Source organism: Poecilia latipinna, unplaced genomic scaffold, assembly GCF_001443285.1.
Source record: "Poecilia latipinna isolate Pla-1442-1.1 unplaced genomic scaffold, P_latipinna-1.0 Scaffold1323, whole genome shotgun sequence".
Lineage (NCBI taxonomy): Eukaryota > Metazoa > Chordata > Actinopteri > Cyprinodontiformes > Poeciliidae > Poecilia > Poecilia latipinna.
Genome location: NW_015113939.1, coordinates 259,598 through 283,730, shown reverse-complemented (window position 1 = coordinate 283,730; position 24,133 = coordinate 259,598). Strand labels below are relative to the sequence as shown.

The following is a 24,133-nucleotide window of genomic DNA, read 5'->3' as shown; positions in this document are numbered from 1 at the left end:
CTAGGGGGCGCGCCCCACAGTTTGGGAACCTCTGACATAGAGAATATACATCTGATGCAGAACCTTCTTAATATTCATCTTCAAAGTTTTGAATTGATATGAGAATGAGTCTGGTCTTCTATGAAGCGGTAAATCTACTCACGCCCAGAAGTCTTCAACGGTGTCGAACTTGGAGATGAGCCGGAGGTTGGCCTGCCACGTTTTGCTTTTGTCATTTTTGAAGAACCACAGAGCCCACCTGGAAAAACGAGAAGACCCTCAGAGAAGCACGGCTGCGTGCAATATTTGGAAACTGCATAAATCTTTATCTGTGCAGCTTTCATGCTGGGCTCAAACACCTCATGTCCAAACTGTCATAAATCACAACAATAGGCAAACAGACATTTATGCCCCAGTCATAAACCTCACAAATTTGACCTTAAAATGAACATCTTAACAATTTAATAAAAATGTTTTTTAAACTTATTTTGTAGCAGAGACATGAAAGAAGAACTTGCCTGTTTTGTAAAGGATGTTTGATGTAACCTTCAGGACTCACAACCTTCTGCAGAGTTTTCTCACAGTTCTCCTTTTCCGAATTAACAGGAACTGAACTCGTCTGTTTGGAGGAAGATAAACACTTGAAGAAACAGAAAAAAGGGTTGATAAACTGATGGAAAAATGGATAGATACCAGGACAGGAAACGACCTCAATTTGGATCTGGAAAATAGCTTCCAGACTGGGTTCATCTCATGTCAGCCTCCGTTTCAAATAATAATAAATTCAATATTAAATAGACCCACAGATTTCTGGTTGCCAAAAACTTTTGCTTGCCAGAAGTGACGGGAACCGAGCTTTAACCCCACATCACCAGGAGCAGAACCAGCTGACGTAAACGTTAACGTCCTACTCCAGTCCGGGTTCCCATTCATTCCAACAGCAACAGTTTGATTCACCGACTCAACTGTTCTAAACGGTCCGAATAAATCTATGATGTGTGGTTCCGAATCAAACGTAACTCCGGTGCAAGTTCTGGTAAAAGCAAGTTCAGCAAGCAGTGACTGAACCGAACAACTCCATTGAAATCATCTTGTTGGATCCGTGACACTAACTTCATGTGAAGCTAACGAGCTAGCTGGCAGAGTTTGGACCTTCATCCGCTTTTCTGGTTCCCGCTTCGAACCGCCACTAACTTTCCCTTCACTGTATGTGTGTTGAGTGGTGGATAAATTCTGTTTTCAGGCCCGTCACAGCCCACCTGGACCGATTCGGCTAACAACAGGGATGTATGGGACTCACCATTACAGCGGTCGCCATCTTCTGGAGTCAATTTTCTGCTTTTTGGCGTGTTAAAATAGTTTCAGGTTGCGCATGCGCACTCGGATTTACAGAAAAAGAACATGTTCACCCCAAACATATTTAAAAAAATCAATAAAAAAAGTTATGCATTGAGAAATTATTCTGCATGGTTTATTTGAAGAATATGAAATAACTTAAATAACAAGTTATTGTAGAATTTTGCAAATATATGTACATACTTATTCACTTCAGTTAAAAAAATATTTTGAGGTAAATTAAATGTTTTAACTCAATCTTCAGAGTTGTAGATGCTCCTGTAGTGGTCAGTAGCACGACGGTTCTGAAGAAGCCTCTGACTGAAGACACTCTGGTGCTGTGCTAATTAGCAGAAGGGGTTGTTTCCTTTCAAAGAATTATAATTGAATTAATTCCTAACCTCATTTGTTAATTTTAGGGAACCAGGAAATGTAGTTCAAATCACACCTGCAGGGATTAAATTAACAGAACAGGTGATAAAGATGGGCTGACAAGATTGACACACTTCATCAATAATTAATGCTTTTAACCTTCTGGAGTTTTTCAGTTTAACCTTTCAGCACCCTATAGTCGTGATGCCTTTATGAACCCACTGGAAAGCCCAGAACCCGTCTACTCCAGAAGAATATCTGTTGAATCAAAGGCTGCCAGAGAGAGAGGGCCCACAGCTGGCAGAACCAGGAGCAAAAGCTGCTCTAGAGAAAGTCACCTGCCTCCAGACTGAACGCTCTGCACTTTTCTGTCTGTTCAGTGACCCATGGCGTTTTCTGGCATCAGAACAAAGTCCAAATGAGTTTAGTTTTTAAGAGGAAGACGTGAAGATCTTCAATCACTCTGAACTTTCAATTTCCTGTTTCACTTTAACAATGAAATGAGATCAATAAGATAAACCTGAAAGCTGCTGCTTCAGTTCCTCCCACATTATTGATGTGTATCGTTAAGGCACAATTTCTACATTTTATAATGTAGGAGTTTTCAGTTTCTACGTGTAGGAGCTCCTAATGCATGGTGTGTGAGCTTCAGGAAGACTCATCTTTCAGTACTAAATACATTTCATTTCAAGAATAAGCACCAAACTTGTTTTTGTCAAGTCAGAAAATGACCATACATCATTAAAAGACAAATAGTCAAAAGTAGCAAGTTAAATGTTTTAATAAGATTTTCTAAACAGAGTTCATGATTTAACGGTTCTGCTGTTAAAGAGCTTCTTCTAAACACTGGAATTTATATCCAAATAAGTGTGGAGAGGCAAGTGCTGGAACTGGTACTGGGATGGAGCTTCTTTAAGGCTGGATGTGACAAATGTTTTAGGCAGATCACAAAGTCAGCACGCTCCGGATGCTGCAAACAAACAAAAGGCAGAAAAGGCATCAGGATACAGACAAAGCATAATGCAATAAAACTAACGATATCAAAACTAAAGCCACAGCATAATGGTCTGACTGATTTGCATGATTATCAGTTTTCTACCTCTTTCCGGCGTGCATCAGGTCAAATGCTTCATTGATCTTCTCAAACGGCAGAGTGTGAGTAACAAACTGGTCCACCTTCAACTTTTTATTCATGTATTCTTCCACCAGTTTAGGAACGCTCTCCACACTCTTCCAGCCTGGAGGAACAACAGCTTCATTGAGGGACAGAGTTACAGACTGAAGCCTCATCAGAAAGGTTCAGAAGTGTTCCCCACCTCCGAACGCCGTGCCCCTCCACACTCTGCCCGTCACCAGCTGGAACGGCCTGGTGGAGATCTCCTGTCCCGCTCCTGCCACGCCGATGATGACGCTCTCCCCCCAGCCTTTGTGACACGCCTCCAGAGCAGCTCTCTGAGGAGAGACGGTCATGTTGCTGCAATCCATTTATCATCTCATCTCAACCAGTAACAACGTCTCACCATGATTTGCACATTTCCGATGCATTCGAATGAGTAATCCACGCCGCCGTCAGTCATCTCCACCAGAACCTCCTGGATGGGCCTGCTGTGATCCTTCGGGTTCACAAACTCTGTGGCTCCAAACTCTTTGGCCTTCTCAAACTTGTCGGGGTTGATGTCAACACCAATGATTCTGGTTGCTCCAGCAACCTTGCAGCCCATGATGGCAGCCAAACCGACGGCGCCAAGTCCGAACACAGCGCACGTGGAACCGGGTTCGACCTGTGAGAAGGGGCCAACATTTCTGAGAATTAATGGCTGAAATCATAGGATAATGGTCTGACTAGTCGATTTGTAGACAGAAAATTAACTTGTTTCGGTTGGTGAAATCTTACACAACACCACAGATAAAGATCTTAATATTTCTTGGTTTTTTGGAACCTGTTGGCTACATCAGGGCAGCATGAAAACTGGGAATCAAATATGCATAATGCATTTGTTTTATGAATAATTCTGCAACAAAGTATCAGGGCATTTCATAATTTGTTTATTTTTCTTTTAAATTAAGCTTTTTTTTTTATTCTTTTCTGTGTTTATATTGTTTAGACGCAAAACATCCTTGAGCACCCTAGTAGTAGTAAGATTAATAATAGTTTTATTTCCTGATGAACCGCCTCCGAGACTCACCTTGGCAGTGTTCAGAGCAGCTCCATAACCCGTGGAAATCCCACATCCCAGAAGGCAGACTTTATCCAGCGGAGCTTTCTCATTAACCTTAGCCAGCGAGATGTCGGCCACCACCGTGTACTCAGAGAAGGTGCTGGTCCCCATGAAGTGGAACACCTGCTTCCCTTTGCAGGTGAAGCGTGACGTCTTGTCGGGGAGCAGGCCCTGACCCTGGGTGACTCTGCAGGTTGAAGAAACATGGTGGATCCATGAGGACACATTCTTACTAATGTCTGAGTTTCCATTCGGTTTGTGTTTTTAAATGTCACCTAATTTTCTGGCACAGGTTGGTCTTTGGGTTTTTGCAGAATTTGCATTCACCACACTGAGGCACATATAAAGGGATGACAGTATCACCTGGGAGAGAATAACTCTGAATTAAAAACACAAATAACACAGCCCACCTGTATATTTATGCACCGCTCCTTACCTGGTTTGAACTTAGTGACGCCCTCACCAACGCTCTCCACAGTTCCAGCACCTTCATGTCCGAGGATGACAGGGAAAAGTCCCTCTGGGTCACTGCCACTCAGGGTGTAAGCATCGGTGTGACAAACCCCAGTAGCAAGAATCTAGGAGGTTTAGCAGCACATTATGAGCCTTTTATATTTCAAATATTAACCAACTTACAGGACAGAACAAATTATTACAGTAGGAAAGATAAATTATTGAGGAGAACTTTATGACTCTTACAGCTTCAGTGTGTGTGTCGTAGAGTAGCAACCAATATGTTAAGACCATAAAAAAATAGTACTGTACTTTAATAATTCAAAGAGCAACAAAACTGGAATAAGAAATATTCTGCTTCAAGAGTAAAAAGTCTTAAAATGCAAACTGTGGTTTTCAGTTCAAGAATACTTGATACATGTCAGAATTTGATGCAGCCTGAAGTATCAGCATATTTTAAAAGGGTTTCCCTGCTGGGTTATGAGCTTATAATGAGTAAAAAGCAGGTGACATTCTGGATCCTGTTTGAGGCGTTCACAGTGAGTCTGGATCTGGAAGATGTGGTTCTGATAGAGGAAGAGGCCGGATCTTCCACTTACACCTTGGAAAATATCCAGAAGCCCAACTTAAAAATTTAACACTTTGTTCTTAGAGAACTTCTGGCATTTTTGTCAATAAGTTTAGACTTTATAGTGTCAGAAATTATAGTCAGTAATTAATGACAGCAAATCATAAAGTAAATGTATGATCGTTTTAATATTACGAATGTATGCTTTGAATCATTAAAAAAAAAATCTTATTTTACAACTTCTTTTCTTGTAAACATTTAAAATTAGCTAATCAATTTCTGAGCGTTTTGGCAGTAATTTTCTCCTCATGAACAACATTTTCCACATTTATCCTCACATCAGAATCCACAAACTGAACAGGTTTGAATGGAAAGCAAAGGGCCTAAAAATGACATCAGAATGCTCATTCAAGAGGGATTACTTTAATATTCACCACTTTAGAAAATTGGGCTAAAATCAGATTAAAATTCACCTTAATGCGAACTTCATGAGCCTTGGGTGGAGCAACCTCCACCTCCTCAATGGAGAGAGGCTTCCCTGCTTCCCAGGCAACAGCTGCCTTGCATTTGATCACCTGCAGGAAAAAAAAAACGGAGAATTAAACATCAACTATGTGTTGCAACAAGAACAAGTACCTCCTGTTATGCTGTGCATGCCAAAGGTCCCACAGTGCAGTCAGTTCCTGTATTTTCCTGCTGAAGCCTCTCGCTGCTTAGTTTAGTTTAATCTCTGCAGTTAACAGAGCTGCGTGATGCTCATTTTACCGCCAACAGAGAAATGCTTTAAATGTTGTTTTCATTGCATTACTTTTGCTTAAATCAGAGGAAAGACGGAGACCACGCTTAAGTGGCAGAAGCGGGGGAATCCTGAAAGTACCAGCTGGAACCGACCTGCTAAAGGTCCCTGCTGCTCAGTCTGCAGACCCAAATTCTTTGTTGTGATTCATTCAACACGCTTCTGTAAAAACCTCCATCTTGGCTCTCAGAACTTCAAGCTCTAACTAAACATGAACACTTTTAAAGCGTTTACTTTTCTGTCTTCACGCGGAGTAAAAATGCATACGAAATATTTCTGGTTTAGTTTGTGGAAACTTACTTTCCCAGCTGTCTCCATGTTCGTTCCTTCTGCAACGAGGAGGCGGAGGATGCCGAGCAGCCGTAAAGGACTCAACCTCTAAGCCAATCAGAAGCGACAACGCTCAGCGTGCGTATGACGTCAGCTTGGTTAAAGGAGCGAAAACTGGGTCGAACAAGATGTTATAAATCATCTCAGCCTGTTAATAATTTGTATTTTACGCAACAAATCTACATAAATTTGGACCTGAGCCAAAAGGTAGCCAGAATATGTTTTATGACAATTTAAATTGAAAACCACCTGTCATTGTACCGTTACTAAAAAAAAATCTCTGGGATTTACAATAGAAAACAAATGGATGGAAATAAAATATAACTTTTTTGCTTTACTTCCTTTCTCTTCTCTCTCTCTACATATATATATATATATATATATATATATAGCTCCTTTTTGCTTTATATTGTTCGTTTTGAATTTACTTCTGTTGCCCGTTAGTTTCAACATTTCCCATTAAAAATAATCCAACTGTACTTGATGCTCACTGAAGAGGTTCCAGGAAGTGAATATCCTGTTACATAAAACAGTTTTAAAATAAATGTTATGCTCCAAGTCTATTCACCTCTTTATATTCTCATTTTCTATCTACTTGTCATCTCACCCTTTCTACTTCCAGCAGGACCTTTAAACAAACCATTTCCTCCCAAATCATTCTGTCCATGGCAGGTGTTTTAATTACCAGTTCATGTGCATAATCAATTGTCACACATTATGCAGATAATTATACTAATATTCAAATCATGCACCTAAATTGTATATTATCTGTGAACTGTTTTGCACTCTCTTCTATTTATATCTTATTACTGAATATTACTGGTAAGGAAAAATTCCTGCACTTATAGTTTAAATCCTTCTATATAAATATATATACATATGCATATATATATATATATATATATATATATATATATATATATAAATAAAAAACAGATGCACACCCACAGACAGAAAACCTTTTAATCAAGGCCTTTAACAAAAATTCAGTTTATGAAATATTTCTATTAAAATGTTTCCAGCCAATGCTGAATAAACTTAGATTTCTCTACGTTAGAAAAATCACCACATGAAAGTTTTATGGAAGCATTTCCTAGAATTACATTTTTCCCCATCAAGACAGAATATTAGAACAAAAGTAAACGGTCCCCTCTGTGTCAGACACAAACACATGAACCTTTTAAATAATGGTAAAAAATACACATAAATCCATCAGTCATCCAGACAAAAGATGAAGAAAACTCATCAGTTAAAGTCCTAATGAGTCTGTGAGGCCAGAATCCAGCAGACTGAAAGCTTTTAGTTGGAGGTTCGATGTGATGTTGACTCCAGGCCAGCAGAGTGCGCTCATCTTCCACCTGAACATCAGAACAAACCATGAGGACACCCAGCAACATTCTGACACAGGATGACAAATATCCTGAACAGAGAGAAGTTCTGACCTCTGAATCCCCGTCCTCCTCCTCCTCCTCCTCCTCTCCCCCTGAAGCCTCCTCCACCTCCTCGGCCTCCTCCAAATCCTCCTCGGCTGCCTCCTCCCCTCCCGCCTCTAAAACCACCTGATGGAAACGAAAACAGGAACTAATCATACATAGTGGACCTGATTATGTACAAACCCAAGTAGCAGCACCAGCATTCTACAGATAATTGAACGTGACAGACTAGACCAACCTCCACGCCCACCGCCTCTTCCTCCACCTCTGCCTCCTCCTCTTCCGCCCCCCCTCGGAGGCCCCTTTTCTCCTGGAGGTCTTGGCAGGAACCTCTGCAGCGGCAGCAGCTTCATTGGATCGATATAAAACTAAACCCGAAGGGATTTAGAATCAGTTCAGTCTGGAAAAGAATCAATCACAGTCTGGAAATGAGTTTTTACCTTCTGCATTTTCTTGAACGAAGATGCTTTCATGTTTTCAGAGAGCTTTACTGAAAAATACTGCAGGAATCTGTTAAAGAAAGAAACCAATTCTGGATGCAACACATGAAAATCCTCAGAAGTTTCAGAGCCTAAAATCAGGACAACAGAAAGGATACAAAGTCTCGGAGTTGGCCAAATATCTCGTCCACTTTCCCGATCTGCTCTTTGTTTTCCAAGTAGACCGGAGCGTTGAAGTAGGGAACTTTGTTTTCTTCCGTCATACACTTACACACAATGTCATCTTCACAGGGGTGCATGAATTCCCCCAAAGCTGCAGAGACAAGTCATTATTACATTAAATTATTAATATCTAAAAACTACAGACATCTGCACCACACATTCAGCTACTTGCAGCAGCATTTATGTTCTGGGAAATTATTCACATTTTCTATTGTTACAGCAACAAAAAGTGTTCTCTATGGTGTCTGTCGTTTTGTTCGCTGATCAACCTTCTTTTCCCCCAAACGTTCTCCGAATCTTCCTTCCAATTTTTCAAAACAAACTCTCTTCTGATTGCAATAAATAGGGAGCAAGTGCTGGAGTGTTATCAGGCCGATAACACTGTCTGCTAACCTTCATGCAGATGTTGACAGCATTACAATAGACTTTTGAATGGGTTTGTATGAGTCCAAGAGGATGTTATTTAATTGTACAGATGTAAGAAAAGACTGAGTCACCAAAAACATTAAATAACTATATGGAGACAAATTAAATTGGAAAGATTTATTGAAGGCAATTTTACATGACAGACCAAAAGATAATGGTGGATAATTGAGAAATGAAAAGAAGAATTCATGGTTTGCAATATTTAACAAATAAAATCTGAAAAGTGTGGTGTGCACTTTAATTATTTTGCAGAAATAAAGTTTCTGTGCATCAACAGCTTAGGGTAAATAATAAAGGCTAATGACAAAATCTATGCAGCAGTGAACAAAACAACAGCTGAAATAAAACAAAAAACAAAAAAAAAAACTCCTGAAACGTTTAGAGTTCTGCAGGTTTTACATTAGAAGTTTCCTAATGTCAAAAACAGCCAAGGTCATTATGCTGCAAGAGAAACTATTTTTTATGCAACTCAATCTTCTCTGGAACTTGTTGCTCAGATCAGACCTGGTGAAGTTATTGTGACAGTATGTTACAATAACTTCACAGCATTGTACTATTGTGATGTAGTGAACAAACTTTGGTATGACCACTCCAGGTATTTAAAGATCTGTAGAGACACCGTGCAGTCAGCACACACATACAACACGTTTCCACCAGGTTCAAGTTAACATGACAACACCTACACCTGCATCCTCCACCCACTTCCATTTCAGCACCAACTTAAGGCCAGTCACCTGTTTGTTAGCCTCTACCTGCAGGTTGCCATTTTATCTCTTTTCAGTTCCATTTCAAAATCATTTTATATTTTCTTGGAGGAAAAAATGAATACTTAAATATGAATACTTAAACATCTCCATAACTAAAGTAAATTAGTTATGGAGATGGTCATGAAACGGATTAAATCTCAGAGATATTTTACAGAATATTCCTTTGCAAAAGCTTTGGAATAAACTACATTATAATTTATTTTGAATCAGAATTACCTTTATTGGCCAACTTATGCACAAAAACTGGAAATCTGACTTCAGCTCCACTTTAGGCCATTCAGGTTTACGTAGAAAACATCACCTTTCAAAATTTCAAATCTACAGATGATTAACAATTAAAACCTCAAATAATAGCTGAATTCTGACCCCGAATCCCAGTGGGGTTAAAAAGGAGGCTTTATGGATGAATGGAACAGCAAAAGCAAATGAGGTGGATTAGTAGCGCGTAACAACTGATGGGTCCTCCAGTACATGTTACTGTGGGTTAAGGGCTCTGCTGCCCGAATATTCAGCTGTTAGCATGTCATCACAATCATCAGACTTTAATACAGCAACAGGTTGTTGCAAAACCAGGAGAGGTTCGTTGTCTGACTGATTCCAGAAAATCTTCCTGCTCACAATCTCGCCATCCACAACAAGTAACTGGAAATACGTGGATGATATGAGTTAATTTTCCTTGGCATAAATAAAATATTTTTGAATTCAATATAAAACCAACCAGAATTAGCCCATAACTTCAGGTTTTAAAACCGTCCTAATGTGCCACCTAATCTCCTGATACTAGAATCAACTGAAAGATCTCTCGTCTCTTCAGAGCTCTGCTACCTCCGCTGGTTGAACTGATCTTACCCACAACTCGCTCCGGAGGACCGAAGTCCTGCTGTCTGTTGAAGCCGCCTCTTCCACCACCTCGGCCGAATCCTCCACCGCCTCTGAAGCCCCCACCTCGGTTAAAACCTCCACCTCCTCTGTTAAAACCCCCACCACGTCCACCTCCGCCTCTGAACGACATTTTCCTTCGGATGTCTGAAATAGAAAGAAATGAGAAGGAAAGTAAAACACAATGGAAGTTGAACTCAGTAGCATCAACACATGCATCTCAATGAGCTAACGGTATTAGCTCCTGCTAACTAGTTAGCTTCCTCGAGCACACTCACTAAGCAACATTATTAAACTACAAAACATGTTGTACCATCACTTAAGATATACAATTGAAACATCTAAAACATATTCATTAGAATACATACTTGAATTACTAGCTGAGCGCTCTACTGACTCCAATCTCCATGCGACAACACGTGTGAACAGAAGCTGCCGTAAACATAAAGTGTATCGGAAAGTGTCGTAAACTTCCTGGGCGTCATCTTTAAAGGAACAAACACATTTTGTTCTCTCTTGTGACAGCTGCAGCTGCTGGTTAAGTGCTTGTTTTCTAACAGTTTCTTTTCTAATATTTGTTCACTTCCAGGCTTACTTTCACTTAATAATGGCAACAACAGGACAGGTAAGAAAGCACAATTTTGTCTTTCTTTTCTTTCAACAATTAACAATAAATGGATTAATTACCGACACTGATGCTGAAGTTCACACCCGATTCGCGACTTCCTATTTATTTCACATGATCGTCGCGTCCACCATGGCGATATAAATAAAGTAGAGTCTAGGAACTTTCAAAAATAATCTGAAAATATTCGATTATTTCATTTTCATAATTAGCATTATTGATAGTGAGATGAAGCTTCATGAAACACTAAAGCTTTTCACCCATATGATGTAAAAAAAATATTGGTCCAGATGAGGCGAAACTTTAAGACGCTTCATTCGCTTTACTATTAATTATTCACTATTAATTATTCAATAAAGTGGATACTAAATGTAAAACAGGCATATGGTTTATAATAATGCAGGGGAAGGAAGGATGTCCTGCAGCAATCATACAAATCTGTATGAGATTCTGTACAGCAACAGTCTTCAGATCTGAGTTACGACATTTAATTTTCCTTTAGGAAAGTATTTTTAAATTAAATTAAATAACAGTTATGTGTTCTAATTGTTAATTGAGTTTTTACAGAAAATTCAACTTATTAAACTTATTCAGGCCATGTTTGATCTTCTTAAAATATATTTTTATTGCACCTGTTCTGTGTTGGTCCAAAAGAGCTTTGTGTAATTAATAGGGTTTCTACTGTAAAAGATAGGCTGCATTTAACAATAATGCAGTCTATGTTTGACTTCTTCTTTTGTAGTTGGGCTGGGCCTAAAAATCTCTGGGTAATCTAATCTTTTCAGATTTTGAACTATAGGTTTAAAAACTGTGAAACATCTCTGTACTGAGGGTTGGTGTAAGTCTGACATGAACTTCGTCAACTGCCAGTTGTTCCCCATCCAATCGTTATAGCTTCAGGGTGTGGCAAGGAAATTCACTTAGCATGTTTCATTTTTTCCAGGCAATCAGATGCATGGCAGCTGTTGCTTGGGAGCCCAGGAAGCCTCTTTCTATTGAAGAAGTGGATGTTGCCCCTCCTAAGGCTCATGAAGTCCGGATCAAGGTACACACACTGCACACACACATTTCAATTAGTTTCTGATGCAGTTTTAGAGGTTTTCATGCTAACTATGATGCATGTCATTAAAATATTATCTCAAAGTTATGCAAAATATATCTGAAAGATAAAACTTGTTACTATCTCAGCTTGATAATCCTGCTGGGAAAAACATCAGCTTCCTCTTTCTGAAACTGATCAGTTGTTTCAATGTTTGTTTCTGCAGGTTGTTGCCTCAGGTGTGTGCCACACAGACTGGGAATACCTGTATGAGGCCGGAAGAGGAATGAACCTCCGACCTTTCCCTCTGGTTCTGGGCCATGAAGCGGCAGGTGTAGTGGAGAGTGTTGGCCCAGACGTAACCAAGTTTGCACCGGGTAATTTTCACAGTGAAACACATAAATATCAGAGTCAGATTTTGGTTTTACTTCATCTTTTTTGCCCATTGTATCCTCTTTTAATGCTTGTGCTTTCATTTTGTTGTCAGGGGATAAAGTCATTCCTCTTTTTCTTCCGTTTTGTGAAGAGTGTGACCAGTGTAAATGTGAAAAAACAAACCTCTGCAAGAAGAACTGGTGATTTCTGAGTCACACACAGAGTCGCATGCATGGTGTTTCCCCCACAGACTTTAATTACGCTCTGATCTTCATGTCACTTACAGGGAAAACACACAAGCGGGTGTTTTGGCTGACGGGACGAGCAGAATATCTTGCAGAGGGCAGCAGGTCTACCAGTTCCTGGGTATCAGCTCCTTCTGTCAGTACACGGTGGTTCCCGACACGTCTCTGGCGAAGATAAACCCCAAGGCTCCACTGGAAAAAGTCTGCCTGCTGGGCTGCGGCGTCTCCACCGGTTACGGTGCGGCTGTTAAAACCGGGAAGGTGAGAGGACTGAAACTACCTGGTTTAGGTTAAAGCTGATTGGTCACCAACCAACCAACCAACCAACCAACCAACCAACCAACCAACCAACCAACCAACCAACCAACCAACCTTCCTTCCTTCCTTCCTTCCTTCCTTCCTTCCTTCCTTCACATCTTGCTTGATTTGTTTGTCACTGTTACATTTGCATGTATAACATTAATCATGACTGATTTTGAAGCCCAGCCCCAAGCAATAAAGCATTGTGACCTGTGTGATAATATCATACATGTGTTTTTGAGCTGCTTTGGTAGATCTACGTGTCTTATCAAACAGAAAAAGATTATTTTAGTCTTGATAGTCTGAGACGTTTTCTTGACATGAACATCAAACTTGAGATGTGAGTCTCAGATAACCCCATATATTTCAGCATAGATGAATCAATTTCCTCTTGATTCATCTTCGTTTAAAACTCTGCACAAAAACGCATTGAAACGGTTTTTGTGCAATTTGACATTAAGCAGCCAACTGCTGTGTTAATAATTCTGCAGCCTGATAAGCAGTAGTTACATAAATGACTGCATCATCTGCATACAGTGAGCAGAAAAGCAGAGGCCACAGCATCGACTCTTGTGGTACACCTACATCACATTCCAAATGTTATCAATGCAAAAATGTAGTTTATTTGAACACATTTCTGTCTAGAAACACGAGACGTTTTGAACCAGTTTTGATGCTAGTTGAGAAATGTGATTGTCGAATAACTACCTCGATCCAGATGATTTTTAATGGCTTCTGTAAAGTTACATATGGTCATTTCTGTTGAGTATTTTGATCCAAATTATTGTCCAATATCTTGTTTCTTTAAAGAAGTTAATTTACTTTTTCCATCCATCTTTGCGTTTCCATCCAGGTTGAGAACGGTTCCTGCTGTGCCGTGTTCGGACTCGGAGCCGTGGGTCTGGCTGCCGTTATGGGCTGCCAGGTGGCCAAGGCCAGAAGGATCATCGCGGTCGACATCAACCCTGACAAGTTCCAGAAAGCCATGGAGTTTGGAGCGACAGAGTGCATCAACCCCAGAGATTATGGAAACAAGCCCATCCAGGAGATTCTGGTGGAGAAGACCAACGGGGGGGTGGACTACGCTCTAGAGTGTGTTGGCAGTCCAGTTACCATGGTGGATGTCATTTCTTTTCCTAAATGAGAAAACTAAGATTTAAGGTTGAAGTTTTCCATGTAGTTTATGAAAGACTGGACTTGTTTTGCTGTTTCTAGAGTGCTGCACTGGAGTCCACAAGAGACGGCTGCGGGACATGCGTCATTTCTGGGTGGACGGAGACGGAGTGGATGAACGTCCAGGTTATAAAGATCCTGATGGGGCGCACCCTGAAGGGGACTTACTTTGGAGGTCAGTTCAACACATTCCAGCCTTATTTTAGGTTTGTAGTTTTACTTCTAGGTGTGAATACTTTTGGAACCTGACCTAATTAAACTTGATGTTGTTTTGTTGTGAAGGTTGGAAAAGTGCGAGGGACATTCCTCAGCTGGTGGAGGATTACATGCAGAAGAAGCTGAAGCTGGATGAATTTATCAGCCATAATCTCCCCCTGGCTCAGATCAACGACGCCTTCGATCTGCTGAGAAATGGTCAAAGGTGAGAAGCTGCTCAGTTTTCACTCCGTTTGTGGTTGTTTCCTCTGTTTAGGTAGCTGCAGAGCAGAGCTAGACTTAAATCACTGAGCAAATCTCACAACGTCTTTACTTCCTGTTCAGTAAAAGTAAAAAAAAAAACTTTTTCTTATAAGTTACTTACCCCCAACTATAACCAAATATGACAGTCTAAGTAAACTGGGCATGTTTCTTTTCTGAAACATGCTCAGTTTAATGAGTTTAAAGCTCATTAAAGTCTTTTTTCTCTTTTAATGCACAATAATGTAGTTTATTTTTAATAACTGTAGTCATGTATTTTCTTCTATAGAAGGAAACCTTGAGTTATCCTCATCGTTCTTCCTGTTTTTATTTGTTTAGTATCCGAACAGTCATCAGTCTGGAAGACTTCTGAAAGAAGGATGCAGCAGAACTGAGTCCATCATGAAGAATTCCCTTGTTTTAGCATCAAGTTACCCATCAAGTTAAATCCCACTAGGTGGCAGTGTTGTATCGTAGAAAAAACTTGAACATTTGTTCCTATAATCATCCTATCACGTTTCCATTTATGAAGTTTCTTTTATTTTATGTTTTTCCTACAGTTTATTAAAGTCTTGATGCAAACACCAAGCTCTAATGTCTCATTTAAAGAAACAAATTCCTAATTCTGCAGCATCTGCAGCAGTGTCAGGGTATACTCTCTATACATCTGTAACAGTTGGCATCTACAGTGACTCTGAAGTTGCTTTGCACCAACTTGGACAGGAAGCTGGGATAAAAGCTGTGGGAACCGAAAGGCCGAATCCGTCCTCAGCTGTGAGGAACGGCGGCTTCATGTGGTCAGGCTGACCAGATTTCGTCCTTGGTAATATTATATATATTGAGCGGTTAGGAAAACAGTTGTGGGCTGTCAGGACAGAAGACAAAAGGTTGTTTGGGGAATGCTTTACAGGGAAGAACCAAAATGGCTGTCGAAAGAATTTGTTTTATTGAAGGTCTGTTCGGATCAAATGAATGCACTTGGCAGCTAAAATGATTTTCCAAACCTTCTTTTTATAAAATGGAAAATAAATTTGTTCTCTTCATCTTTGGTTTCTCTGCTGGTGCCATTAATCACAGACTGCAGTTTAGATGACCTGGTTTTACCTTAAAATGCAAAGCTAAGGAAAACTTTTAGGAACTGGAGAGCAGAAGCATGGAGATACCGAATCAGCAGAAGGAAAAGCGAGACGAGTCCAGACAGGTGTTGGAGCGACGGGGAACCATCGTGTTGGACATGCTCACGGATTTCTGCTGCTTTTTCCCATCCCTGTGACTGAACCACTGACTCTTTTATGGGAAAAAATATCTAAAAGGAAAATCCATGAGTCCTGTTTGTTTCTATTAATCCATGTATCTGAATTGTCACAACAGTTCTTCTGACTCAGACGTGTCTCTGCAACTTTTTCCACATATTTCCAATGAAACAGAAACAGGGAAAGCTTGACATTTAGAATTCATGTTTGCATATTTCTACACTTTCTTTTTATTAAGAAATGAGAATATTTATCAATAACAGTGTTAGATTGAGTAAATACACACTTAAATAAAAGTGTGTTTGGTTGAAAAAGGTCAGAGGTGTTGCGTTGTATTTCACAACATCTAGATTTCAATAAAGTTGTTTTATTAATCAGTCTGTGTGTGAAATCTGAAATCTTAAAAAGAGCATTAATTTAGCTGAAATTTTCTACTATTGAGAAAAATGCCACAGAAATAATATTCAAAACTGCTCATCATTCTGAAATATTTTTTTCTGATTACAACCACAAACTTTGATATTTATACAAGTAATCTATCAACACTATTTTATTGGGATTTTGTGGAATGGAGCAACACAAAGTATTGCAAAATTGTGAAGTGATTGGAAAAAAAAAACATTTTTACAAATAAAAAATGCAAACATATGGATTCATCATCTGGAGTGGAGACTTTTTAGGATCAACTTTCACTTGAGGCTCAGCTGCATGCAGCATGCGCTCATGCATGCATTCAGCTGCAGCTGGTTGTTTTTGTTTCTATCAGCTGTAATCATCTACAGACTGAAACATTTCACTTTCTTCTTTCCAAAACAGCTCAAGCTCCATCAGATGGAGATTATCTGAGACAAGTCTTGCCACAGCTCCCCAGTTAAATTTAGGTCTGGACTTTGACTAGGCCATTTTCACCCAGGAATTTGCTTTGCTCTAAACCATCCCATAATATATCTCACTATATATTCACAGTGTTTGTCCTTCTGGAAGCTGAATCTCCACTTCAGTCTCAGGTCTTCTGAAGCCTGTAACTGGTTTTCTTCCAGGATTCATCCCCACAGCATAATGCTGCCATCACTATGTTCCGCTATGGGAATGGTGTGTCCACTGTGAAGTTGGGGGGGGGTTAAAACTTAAAACTTGATTTATTTCAACAGGCTTCAGGTACCGAATGACGATCTATGAAGTCATGTATGAAGTCATAAATATTCATGAAGGCTTATTCATGTTCATGACAGGTGTTATGTCACGTTTATGAAAGTGTCATGTCAGTCTTATTCAACCCCCTTCAAATAAAGTGTTACCAGAATAAATATCCATCATTTTCTTCTCCCTTACCCTGTGTTGACTTATCACATAAAATTTTAATTAAATTCATTAAATTTGCGGTTGAATCGTGGCACATTGTAAAACAAAAACATCCTAGAGGTTTAGACTTATTTTTATTCTACCAAAAAGTTTGTTTCTAGTGGGGAATAAAATGATATAAAAGGAGAAACAATTTGGAAATTGCATTTTATTGACTTGAACATTATTTTTGGCTCAATATTGAATGGAAAATCTGTGTAGGCAATACAGTAACCAAACCCTTTGCTTTTCCGCTTTTTGTATGTTTCCACTGGCATTTTAAGCTTTATGTCCTTGGGGTTGAAAGGCCTCCATTCCATCACCCTAATCTTTAGCTCCCTGCTCAGATTCTCTATCAGATTCAAGTCAGGACTCGGATTTGGCTGCTACTTCCAGTCAGAAGAAAGATGCAGGTCAAATTAAGAGATTACTTCAAACTTAAACCTCCCAGCGGTGTGAATCATTTGGGCTTAACTGTGTGGATATTTTCTCAATGTACAGTAGCTGCAAACCTGCTTTTTAATCTGGAATTAGTGTCATCCTGATTCAATTTAGTTCTACATGAAATTTCATTTAAAAGTGGTTTCTCTGCAGCAGAAACCCAAGAAGGAAGTATCGTGAGTTTTAAATGAACAACAAATTTATATTTGAGAAGCTTTATGGGATGTTAGCTCAGCTTCAACATTCTGGCTCTTCCTCAGTAACACAACCACCAAACAAGCATGGAGAGGGACAGGTGTATTTGCTGGAGAGTAATATTAACATTGGATTTTTCTCTGTAATGGTTTCAACCAAGAACTATTTTTAAGATTTTTTATGAGTATGTGACATGAATGTTTTCAGTCTTCTCTCCTGCAGATCAACATTGCAACAAGAAAATTAGTCTGAACTGTATCATCTATCAGTTTACAAGACGAGTCGATTTACTCACAACCGATTAAACAGAGCTGTAGTTGTAATGAAAATGTTTTTTTTTCCTCGTTAAATGTTATCATAGAGGTCATGTTTGGTTGCACTATAGTTTTATAATCTTCCACTGTGGTAGAATGTCTTGAAAAAATATAATTAATTCTTCAAAACTAGAAAGCAAAAGGTTTCAGCTGCAGGTCAAACGTCTGTAAAAGCTTTTTTAGGGCCAGCCCAAAGCAAAGCAAATTAAGCGGCTGCCTCGGGCTTAACTGGTCACACAGAATATGAGTTTTAAAACTGTGAGTGTGCATTTCTATTGATCAAGAGTTAACATTTAAATTTGCACTGAATGATTCTGGATGTTAAATTAAAAAGAGATTGAAAATGTGAATTAAATTATAATTCTAAATATTTTCCAGGATTTAAAAGAACTGAAAAATGTTCTGGTTGCATTCATATAGAAGAACATCTACATGGTTATTACCAGTAAGGTTAAAAGTCATAATTCGACATCATCAGTTTAATAATTTATGCTGCATTTATCTGGGTGGATGCAACTTTTCATGTCAATAATGTCTGTAAATACAGTAATTGATCATTTTGTGTGGGTTAAATGATCTTTTGGTCTTTATTGATCTGTTGGCAACACTGTAAAGTAATACATTCAGTGATCATTACTTTGTTAAATAAATTATTACATTTAGATTTCATTGCATTGATGCAGCTTGTAGCTCCACAGCCATGGTGCTCAGCCCACTTTAGTCACCAGAAGCTGCCCATGTGAAGCCCCTGTTTTAGCAGTAAATCCAGGCCATTATACGCCTAATGCCAGGCAATGGCTGTGACATCCCTGGTCTTTCATTGACACAGATTTAGCTTACTTGTCAGAGGAATATACTTAACTTGATTTGAAAATGGCACAACAGTGAACTAACTCAGCGTTTGGGAAGAACAGCTGTTGTAGCTGAAGCTTTAGCGCACTGCAGGGCTTTCATAAAGAAGAAAGATTAGAAAACAGCCCACTGACTTGATAAACATTCATCACAGTTTCTCCTTCAACTGGATATGAATATTCTTCTTTAGATTCCTCCAAAGTCTTCCTCTTTTTTGCTAATTCATAACCTTCATCCCATATAAATACTATATCATGCTTTTCTCAATGAGCCGTGTCAGATCACGTTTCATGTTTTGCAAGCTGTCAGTCATGACTGCGCTTTCTAGATGAATTGCAACAGAAATAGACAACAAAGAGCAGGATTACGTAGACCACACATAGCTATTACAGCAGAGACAGACAAACACGCGCTCACATGGAGGGATTCATGCGTGACAGCTCTAAGCTTTTGTTGTCTTTTGTCTGACAGTAGCAGTAAGGTAGTAATTGAGAGATTAGCTGGAAGGTGCTATCATGACACTCCCTTGTTTTGTCTCTCCCACACTGGTCAAACAGCTCATCAGCAGCAGGCATGGGAAGAAGCCATGTGACTTATTTTAGGTCTTTTGAGTTGTCCTTGAATGATTTGGTACAAAAATGTTCTCTGTATAGAAAAGTATAACTAAAACCTTTTCAAAGCAAACATCCCGTCTGAGTTTCTGCACTCAGGAATGCACAATCAGATCATCATGTTATGCCCACACTCACTTGCAGTAAACGAACCTAGTTTGTCTTAAATAATTACCACCTGTGGGACCTGCATGGGGCTTTTCAGTGACAGGCGTGGATATAAATGTCACATCCAAATCCCTTTTGCAAGTTTTTACATTTCTTTTACCTTTGTGTGTTAACTTTGAGTCAACAAAACATCTCCAGTTGTTTTGTGGTGGAGGTAGAGGGAGAGACTTTTCTCATACCCTCGGTGGCTTTTCCCAAATCCCTGAAAACGGCACAAGCATGAGGAAAATTCTTTAGTTTCCCTCGACGTCTGCACAGTTTACCCGCAAAGGTCTGAGAGCATTCCTGGGAATATGTACAGCTGTTTTCTTTCTTTAATGATTTTTTTTTTTTACAAATACGAAAATATTAAAGCCTCTTTAACTTTTTGTGCATTTTGTCAGGTTAGCTTAACAAACTACAGACCATAAAGTGATTTTGTCTCCACCATTTTTGTTCCTATAGACACTGAAATTTTGACCCATTTCTTTTAAAAACAGTTCCAATTCAGTCAAATTGGTTTTAGTTTTCATACAAACCCAGCTGACACTTTTCAGATCTTTGTCTGAAAATAATAATGATTCCTTTCATCTTGTTTTAATAAATGAAGTGTATACATGACTTAAAGTGATTGTTTGGAATCAGTTTCAGCTGAACGGCTCTTTATGGCCTACTGCACATCTCTCTTTAGTTTTCTCTTACATTTCTCTCTTCCCGATGCGTCCCGGATCATTTAAGTGTTGCTTCAAAAGGCTTTCAAGGTTGTGGTAAGGCAAGGAACATCAAAATGAGTGTGTGGCGAGTCGCAGTTACCTTGTTAGACAACCGCCATAAAATAAATCATTCTGTTTTTCTCCCTCTGCTCACAATAACTCACTGTTTTCCAAAGATGAGACTTCCAAATCAATGTTCCTTGGCTCGCTGCCTGGCCACAAAGGGATTGGGTCGATCCCAAAAAACACACTCCGAACTGAACACAGCTGACTGAACACTTTTCTTTGGGTAGTAATTGTGGTGAACAGTAAAGAAAACCTGAAATGATCCATTATAGGTGCGTCGCTCCATTACTCATTCCAAAGCATTGCAGTTTTAATAATAAATGTGCAGAGACTCAAGTTTGTAAAACTGAATTGATGTTGCAGTAGTTCCAGGACTAAAAGCTAAAAATTAATCTCTTTTTGAAGGTTGAATAGCTTGCCATCGTCACACTCAAACTTCAGATCATTTCTGAGCAGATTGTCATTTTTCTTGCAGTTTTTAATAATGACATTGATTAATAACAATTCCACTGAAAGGTTCATACATGGGCATGAACACAATTTTCTTTTTAGGTTTTTGATGACACATTCATTGTTCAACAAACATTTTCAATGATTTATACAATGAAGTTTGAAATTCTTCCACATGAGGTCAAATACAGCAGATATTTAACAGAAAGACGTTTTTCTTCCTTTTGGATGAAACAGATTAAACACCTAACAGAAGAGGCAGCTGGAATCAAACTCGCAACTTTCTTCAATTCAGTTCAACTCAAATCAAAAATACTTGATTTATCCCAGAGGAAAATTAAATGTTTGTCATGACTCATATTATCCAAGCATCTTCAAAGAGTGGATGCTGTGAACAGGAAGGATCTCCAGTAGCAGTCAGTCTTGCAGACAGTCTGAAGACCTCTGACCAAAGACTGTATGACGCTCTCTGTCAGGACATGCTAACAGCTCAGTTTCTGGTCAGCAGAGACGATGTTTTACAGTACCATGTTTTGGATGACATCATTAGTTGTTGGTAAGCTGCTAATCCACCTGGTTTGCTTTTGCTGCACCCCTTTAAATCTCTGTTTGTACAGCTAGAAAGCCGACAGAGAGACGTTGGAGCCTCTGCAGACATCTGGGAATAAAAGTGATTAAGTCACTTCAGAGTTGTTGTCATACTTAGACAGCCCAGTGAACCAGATGTACTTGAATGCACCATGCTGGGAAACCCCCTCTGGTCTGGTGTTTTGGACTGGTTGAACTCTGCAGGTAGCTGGATTTGGACAGAAGCTGATTTTTCCATTTACTTTTCCATTCAGCCTGATGTTGTTTCAGAGCAGCAATGTGCATTATTACTGCTGAAAGATATTTACCTAAAGTTCTGGTTTAGTTCACCTTTCTTTCTCCACTGTAGAAATCTTAATGCTTCCTAAAGCTGAGCTTAGAGAAAGCGTTGAGTAATCTCTACTTTGCTTTGGTGTTACCTTTTAAAGTTGTCTTATGGAACCCCTCACTACAGCATTTAGTTCCTCCCATTAATATTCTACGTGTTCAGGGATGAAACAACACTGTAACCGACCCGTACGATGGACCGGTTCTGAACAGCACCACAGCGGTTAGGGATCAGTCGGCTGCCATTACATGAAATCTGTGAATACTTCGGACCTCGTCTGAAAACACAATTTTAATGGCATAAACAAGAAACCATGTTTTCACAACTACAAGAAGCTAATATCTACTGTCTTCTTTATTTATGCTCTGGGGAGTACAGCCAATCAGCACCAAGGGAAATAAATTGTGCTCCTGGATCGGCTGATTGCTGCCACTGTACCGGATATTTTATTTATGAATACCATTACATTCTGATTAACTACCATCTTTGCTTGATTTGGTAACCAAACCTTTTTTATTTCAAGTGATTACTTTTGAATGTTACAAGCAAAAAAATCAACCAGCTTCATTCCAGATTTTTCATTAAAATTCCACTGAGATTTGCCACTTGTTACTTCTTTACACTTTTAAAATGATTACCTTTTTAGGTTTAGATAAATCATTATAAGTGTATTATTTTATGCACATTTTGTCTAAATACTTGCTCCATAAGACCAGTAACTGACAGTGAACGTCAGGAATGCCTTTGGGAAGTTAGTTTTACAGAGGGTTTTTATAGTAAGGTCAACTTTACTGCTAGCAAAACACACATACTTAAACTTTAGCAACGGATTGCACGTCAAATATGTAATCCTAACCAATGACAGTTGGACTTGGACTTTGTTCTCACAGCATCATGCTGAGAGAACCAACAATTCCCCCCCACCAGCCTGCGTTCACCTAAAACTCTCCCCATCGCCCCTCAACTTAGCTGCAGCCTCTAAGCGCCTCATGTTTGCCTTTATTTCCTGAATCCCATAGAGCAAACAGGAGCATGGGCAGATTATCTTAAAATTATCCTCAGTTCTAGATACACAAAAAATAAATGCCATCAGATTCCCAGAGTCAGGGGAAAACATCTATCTATCTATCTATCTATCGACTATTCTAATGAGTGGGACTGAGAGCTAAAGCTAATAAGCAGGCCATCTCTAGTCTTTTAAATAAACTTTCTCTCTCCCCATGTGGCCCCTCTTTTTTGCATTATAAATAATGTATATTTTCCCAGTAACACACACACACACACACACACACACACGCACACACACAACAGCCCTCTCACAATGTCTCTTTTGACTTCTGAGCTGCCGGTAGAGTTCAATCTGGTCTTCAAACACGTCTTATTTTCTGCCCTCCCCCAGTCTTATTGGTTTACTTTAATTAGTGATATTGAAAGCAGGGGTAAATGAGAAGGGGGGTGTGGGGATGGGTGGGTTGCCTGTGGTGGTGGTGTAAATACTGAAAACAAACAAGAGGGCTGAATGGGAGGATGGCGGCGGGCGCAGTCCTGACGCTGCTGCGCAGACGGAAGAGGACACATGGTGTAAGCAAACACTCGTAATTGCATTAGATTCCCCTGGCACACGGGTAATCTAGCCTTCCCGTGTCCCAAAACACAACAGGACACCTCTCCTTCTCCTCTCCGTCTTTGTCACATTAGAAATTATTCATGCAAAACCCACAATACAGTCACTGATTATTCAACAAGCAGGAGAGAGGACTAATTATGTTTTAGGGCAGCGAGGTGTGGAGTGTCAGGGACTGTGTCACTGTCATGTGTTTGAGAAATGCAGCAAATCTGAATGCATGCATAATCATCTGCTGTGTGTGTAAGAGTGTGTGTGTGTGTGTGTGTGTGTGTGTGTGTGTGTGTGTGTGTGTGTGTGTGCATTCTCACCTGGCTGTGTGAACACTTGTGCATCCCATTAACCGTTGTCCTGTTTGATATTTCTTTCCTCAGCCCACATGTCTTGAGAGTATGAGCAAACACATTTGGTTGAATGTGATGTTCTCTGAGCAAACAGCGAAACCTGGCCTTGGTTTGAAGCTCTGACTGCCAGGTGTGACTGCGATGGGATGTTATGAACCTCACTGAGACGTCCACACACCTTCTGCTAAAAAATGTAGAAGCCATTATTTCAGGTGAACTCTTGCTGGATCATTTTCCACCTTTTTATTTCTGCTGTCTGAATATTAGTTTTTATTATTTGAGTACGAGTCAAGCTCATGTAGGTGCTAAAACCACAACCTCCACTAGGTGGAGCTGTAATTTTTCACAAGAACAAGATCCACAGACATTATGCACACTCTAATAATTTTTATATGTGTGTTTATTTGCCACTGCATATAAACAGAACTTTATAA

At 39.5% G+C, this 24,133-nt stretch overlaps 4 protein-coding genes across 5 annotated transcripts in view; 1 reads left to right on the top strand and 3 right to left on the bottom strand.

Moving 5' to 3' along the window:
- Positions 1–1,385, bottom strand: part of eif4ea (eukaryotic translation initiation factor 4ea) — an 8,230-nt gene extending 6,845 nt beyond the window's left edge. Inside the window, exons 1-3 of one of the 2 annotated variants that reach the window (XM_015055585.1) lie at positions 1,280–1,385; positions 498–598; positions 143–238 (exon numbers count right to left, since the gene is read on the bottom strand). In XM_015055585.1, the coding sequence (XP_014911071.1) occupies positions 143–238; positions 498–598; positions 1,280–1,297 (215 nt within the window). In that variant the 5' untranslated portion in view covers positions 1,298–1,385. Of the gene's footprint in view, positions 1–142; positions 239–497; positions 599–783; positions 1,194–1,279 lie in introns of those variants that run through there. The other variant, XM_015055584.1, reaches the window with a different exon arrangement.
- Positions 1,386–2,449: 1,064 nt separating this feature from the next.
- On the bottom strand, positions 2,450–6,129 carry adh5 (alcohol dehydrogenase 5). The gene is made up of 9 exons (XM_015055577.1): positions 6,023–6,129; positions 5,400–5,501; positions 4,342–4,483; positions 4,181–4,268; positions 3,873–4,092; positions 3,207–3,467; positions 3,003–3,138; positions 2,786–2,924; positions 2,450–2,656 (listed from the first exon to the last, which is right to left on the bottom strand). Exons 1-9 carry the CDS (start codon positions 6,038–6,040, stop codon positions 2,632–2,634), a joined length of 1,131 nt encoding a protein of 376 aa, XP_014911063.1. The 5' UTR covers positions 6,041–6,129; the 3' UTR covers positions 2,450–2,631.
- An 872-nt stretch (positions 6,130–7,001) lies between these two features.
- Positions 7,002–10,681, bottom strand: gar1 (GAR1 homolog, ribonucleoprotein). The gene is made up of 7 exons (XM_015055578.1): positions 10,588–10,681; positions 10,190–10,366; positions 8,084–8,238; positions 7,926–7,985; positions 7,724–7,853; positions 7,495–7,611; positions 7,002–7,410 (listed from the first exon to the last, which is right to left on the bottom strand). Exons 2-7 carry the CDS (start codon positions 10,350–10,352, stop codon positions 7,400–7,402), a joined length of 636 nt encoding a protein of 211 aa, XP_014911064.1. The 5' UTR covers positions 10,353–10,366; positions 10,588–10,681; the 3' UTR covers positions 7,002–7,399.
- A 52-nt stretch (positions 10,682–10,733) lies between these two features.
- Positions 10,734–15,020, top strand: LOC106961687 (alcohol dehydrogenase class-3-like). The gene is made up of 9 exons (XM_015055576.1): positions 10,734–10,844; positions 11,788–11,889; positions 12,110–12,260; positions 12,371–12,458; positions 12,545–12,764; positions 13,657–13,920; positions 14,019–14,151; positions 14,259–14,397; positions 14,772–15,020. The coding sequence occupies exons 1-9, from the start codon at positions 10,827–10,829 to the stop codon at positions 14,803–14,805; spliced, it is 1,149 nt and encodes a 382-aa protein (XP_014911062.1). The 5' UTR covers positions 10,734–10,826; the 3' UTR covers positions 14,806–15,020.
- Positions 15,021–24,133: the final 9,113 nt, after the last annotated feature.

Excerpts from the sequence above, each read along its gene's own strand:
- gar1 (XM_015055578.1), bottom strand. The coding sequence starts at position 10,352 with ATGTCGTTCAGAGGCGGAGGTGGACGTGGTGGGGGTTTTAACAGAGGA. Across the intron at positions 8,239-10,189 it reads TCCTCCGGAGCGAGTTGTGG|CTTTGGGGGAATTCATGCAC; the intron begins GTAAGATCAGTT and ends TTGTCTCTGCAG. Across the intron at positions 7,854-7,925 it reads CGTTCAAGAAAATGCAGAAG|TTTTATATCGATCCAATGAA; the intron begins GTAAAAACTCAT and ends CTTCGGGTTTAG.
- adh5 (XM_015055577.1), bottom strand. Across the intron at positions 4,269-4,341 it reads CGTCACTAAGTTCAAACCAG|GTGATACTGTCATCCCTTTA; the intron begins GTAAGGAGCGGT and ends ATTCTCTCCCAG. Across the intron at positions 3,139-3,206 it reads TCGGAAATGTGCAAATCATG|AGAGCTGCTCTGGAGGCGTG; the intron begins GTGAGACGTTGT and ends GTCTCTCCTCAG.
- LOC106961687 (XM_015055576.1), top strand. Across the intron at positions 12,459-12,544 it reads AACCTCTGCAAGAAGAACTG|GGAAAACACACAAGCGGGTG; the intron begins GTGATTTCTGAG and ends TGTCACTTACAG. Across the intron at positions 14,152-14,258 it reads GAAGGGGACTTACTTTGGAG|GTTGGAAAAGTGCGAGGGAC; the intron begins GTCAGTTCAACA and ends TTTGTTGTGAAG.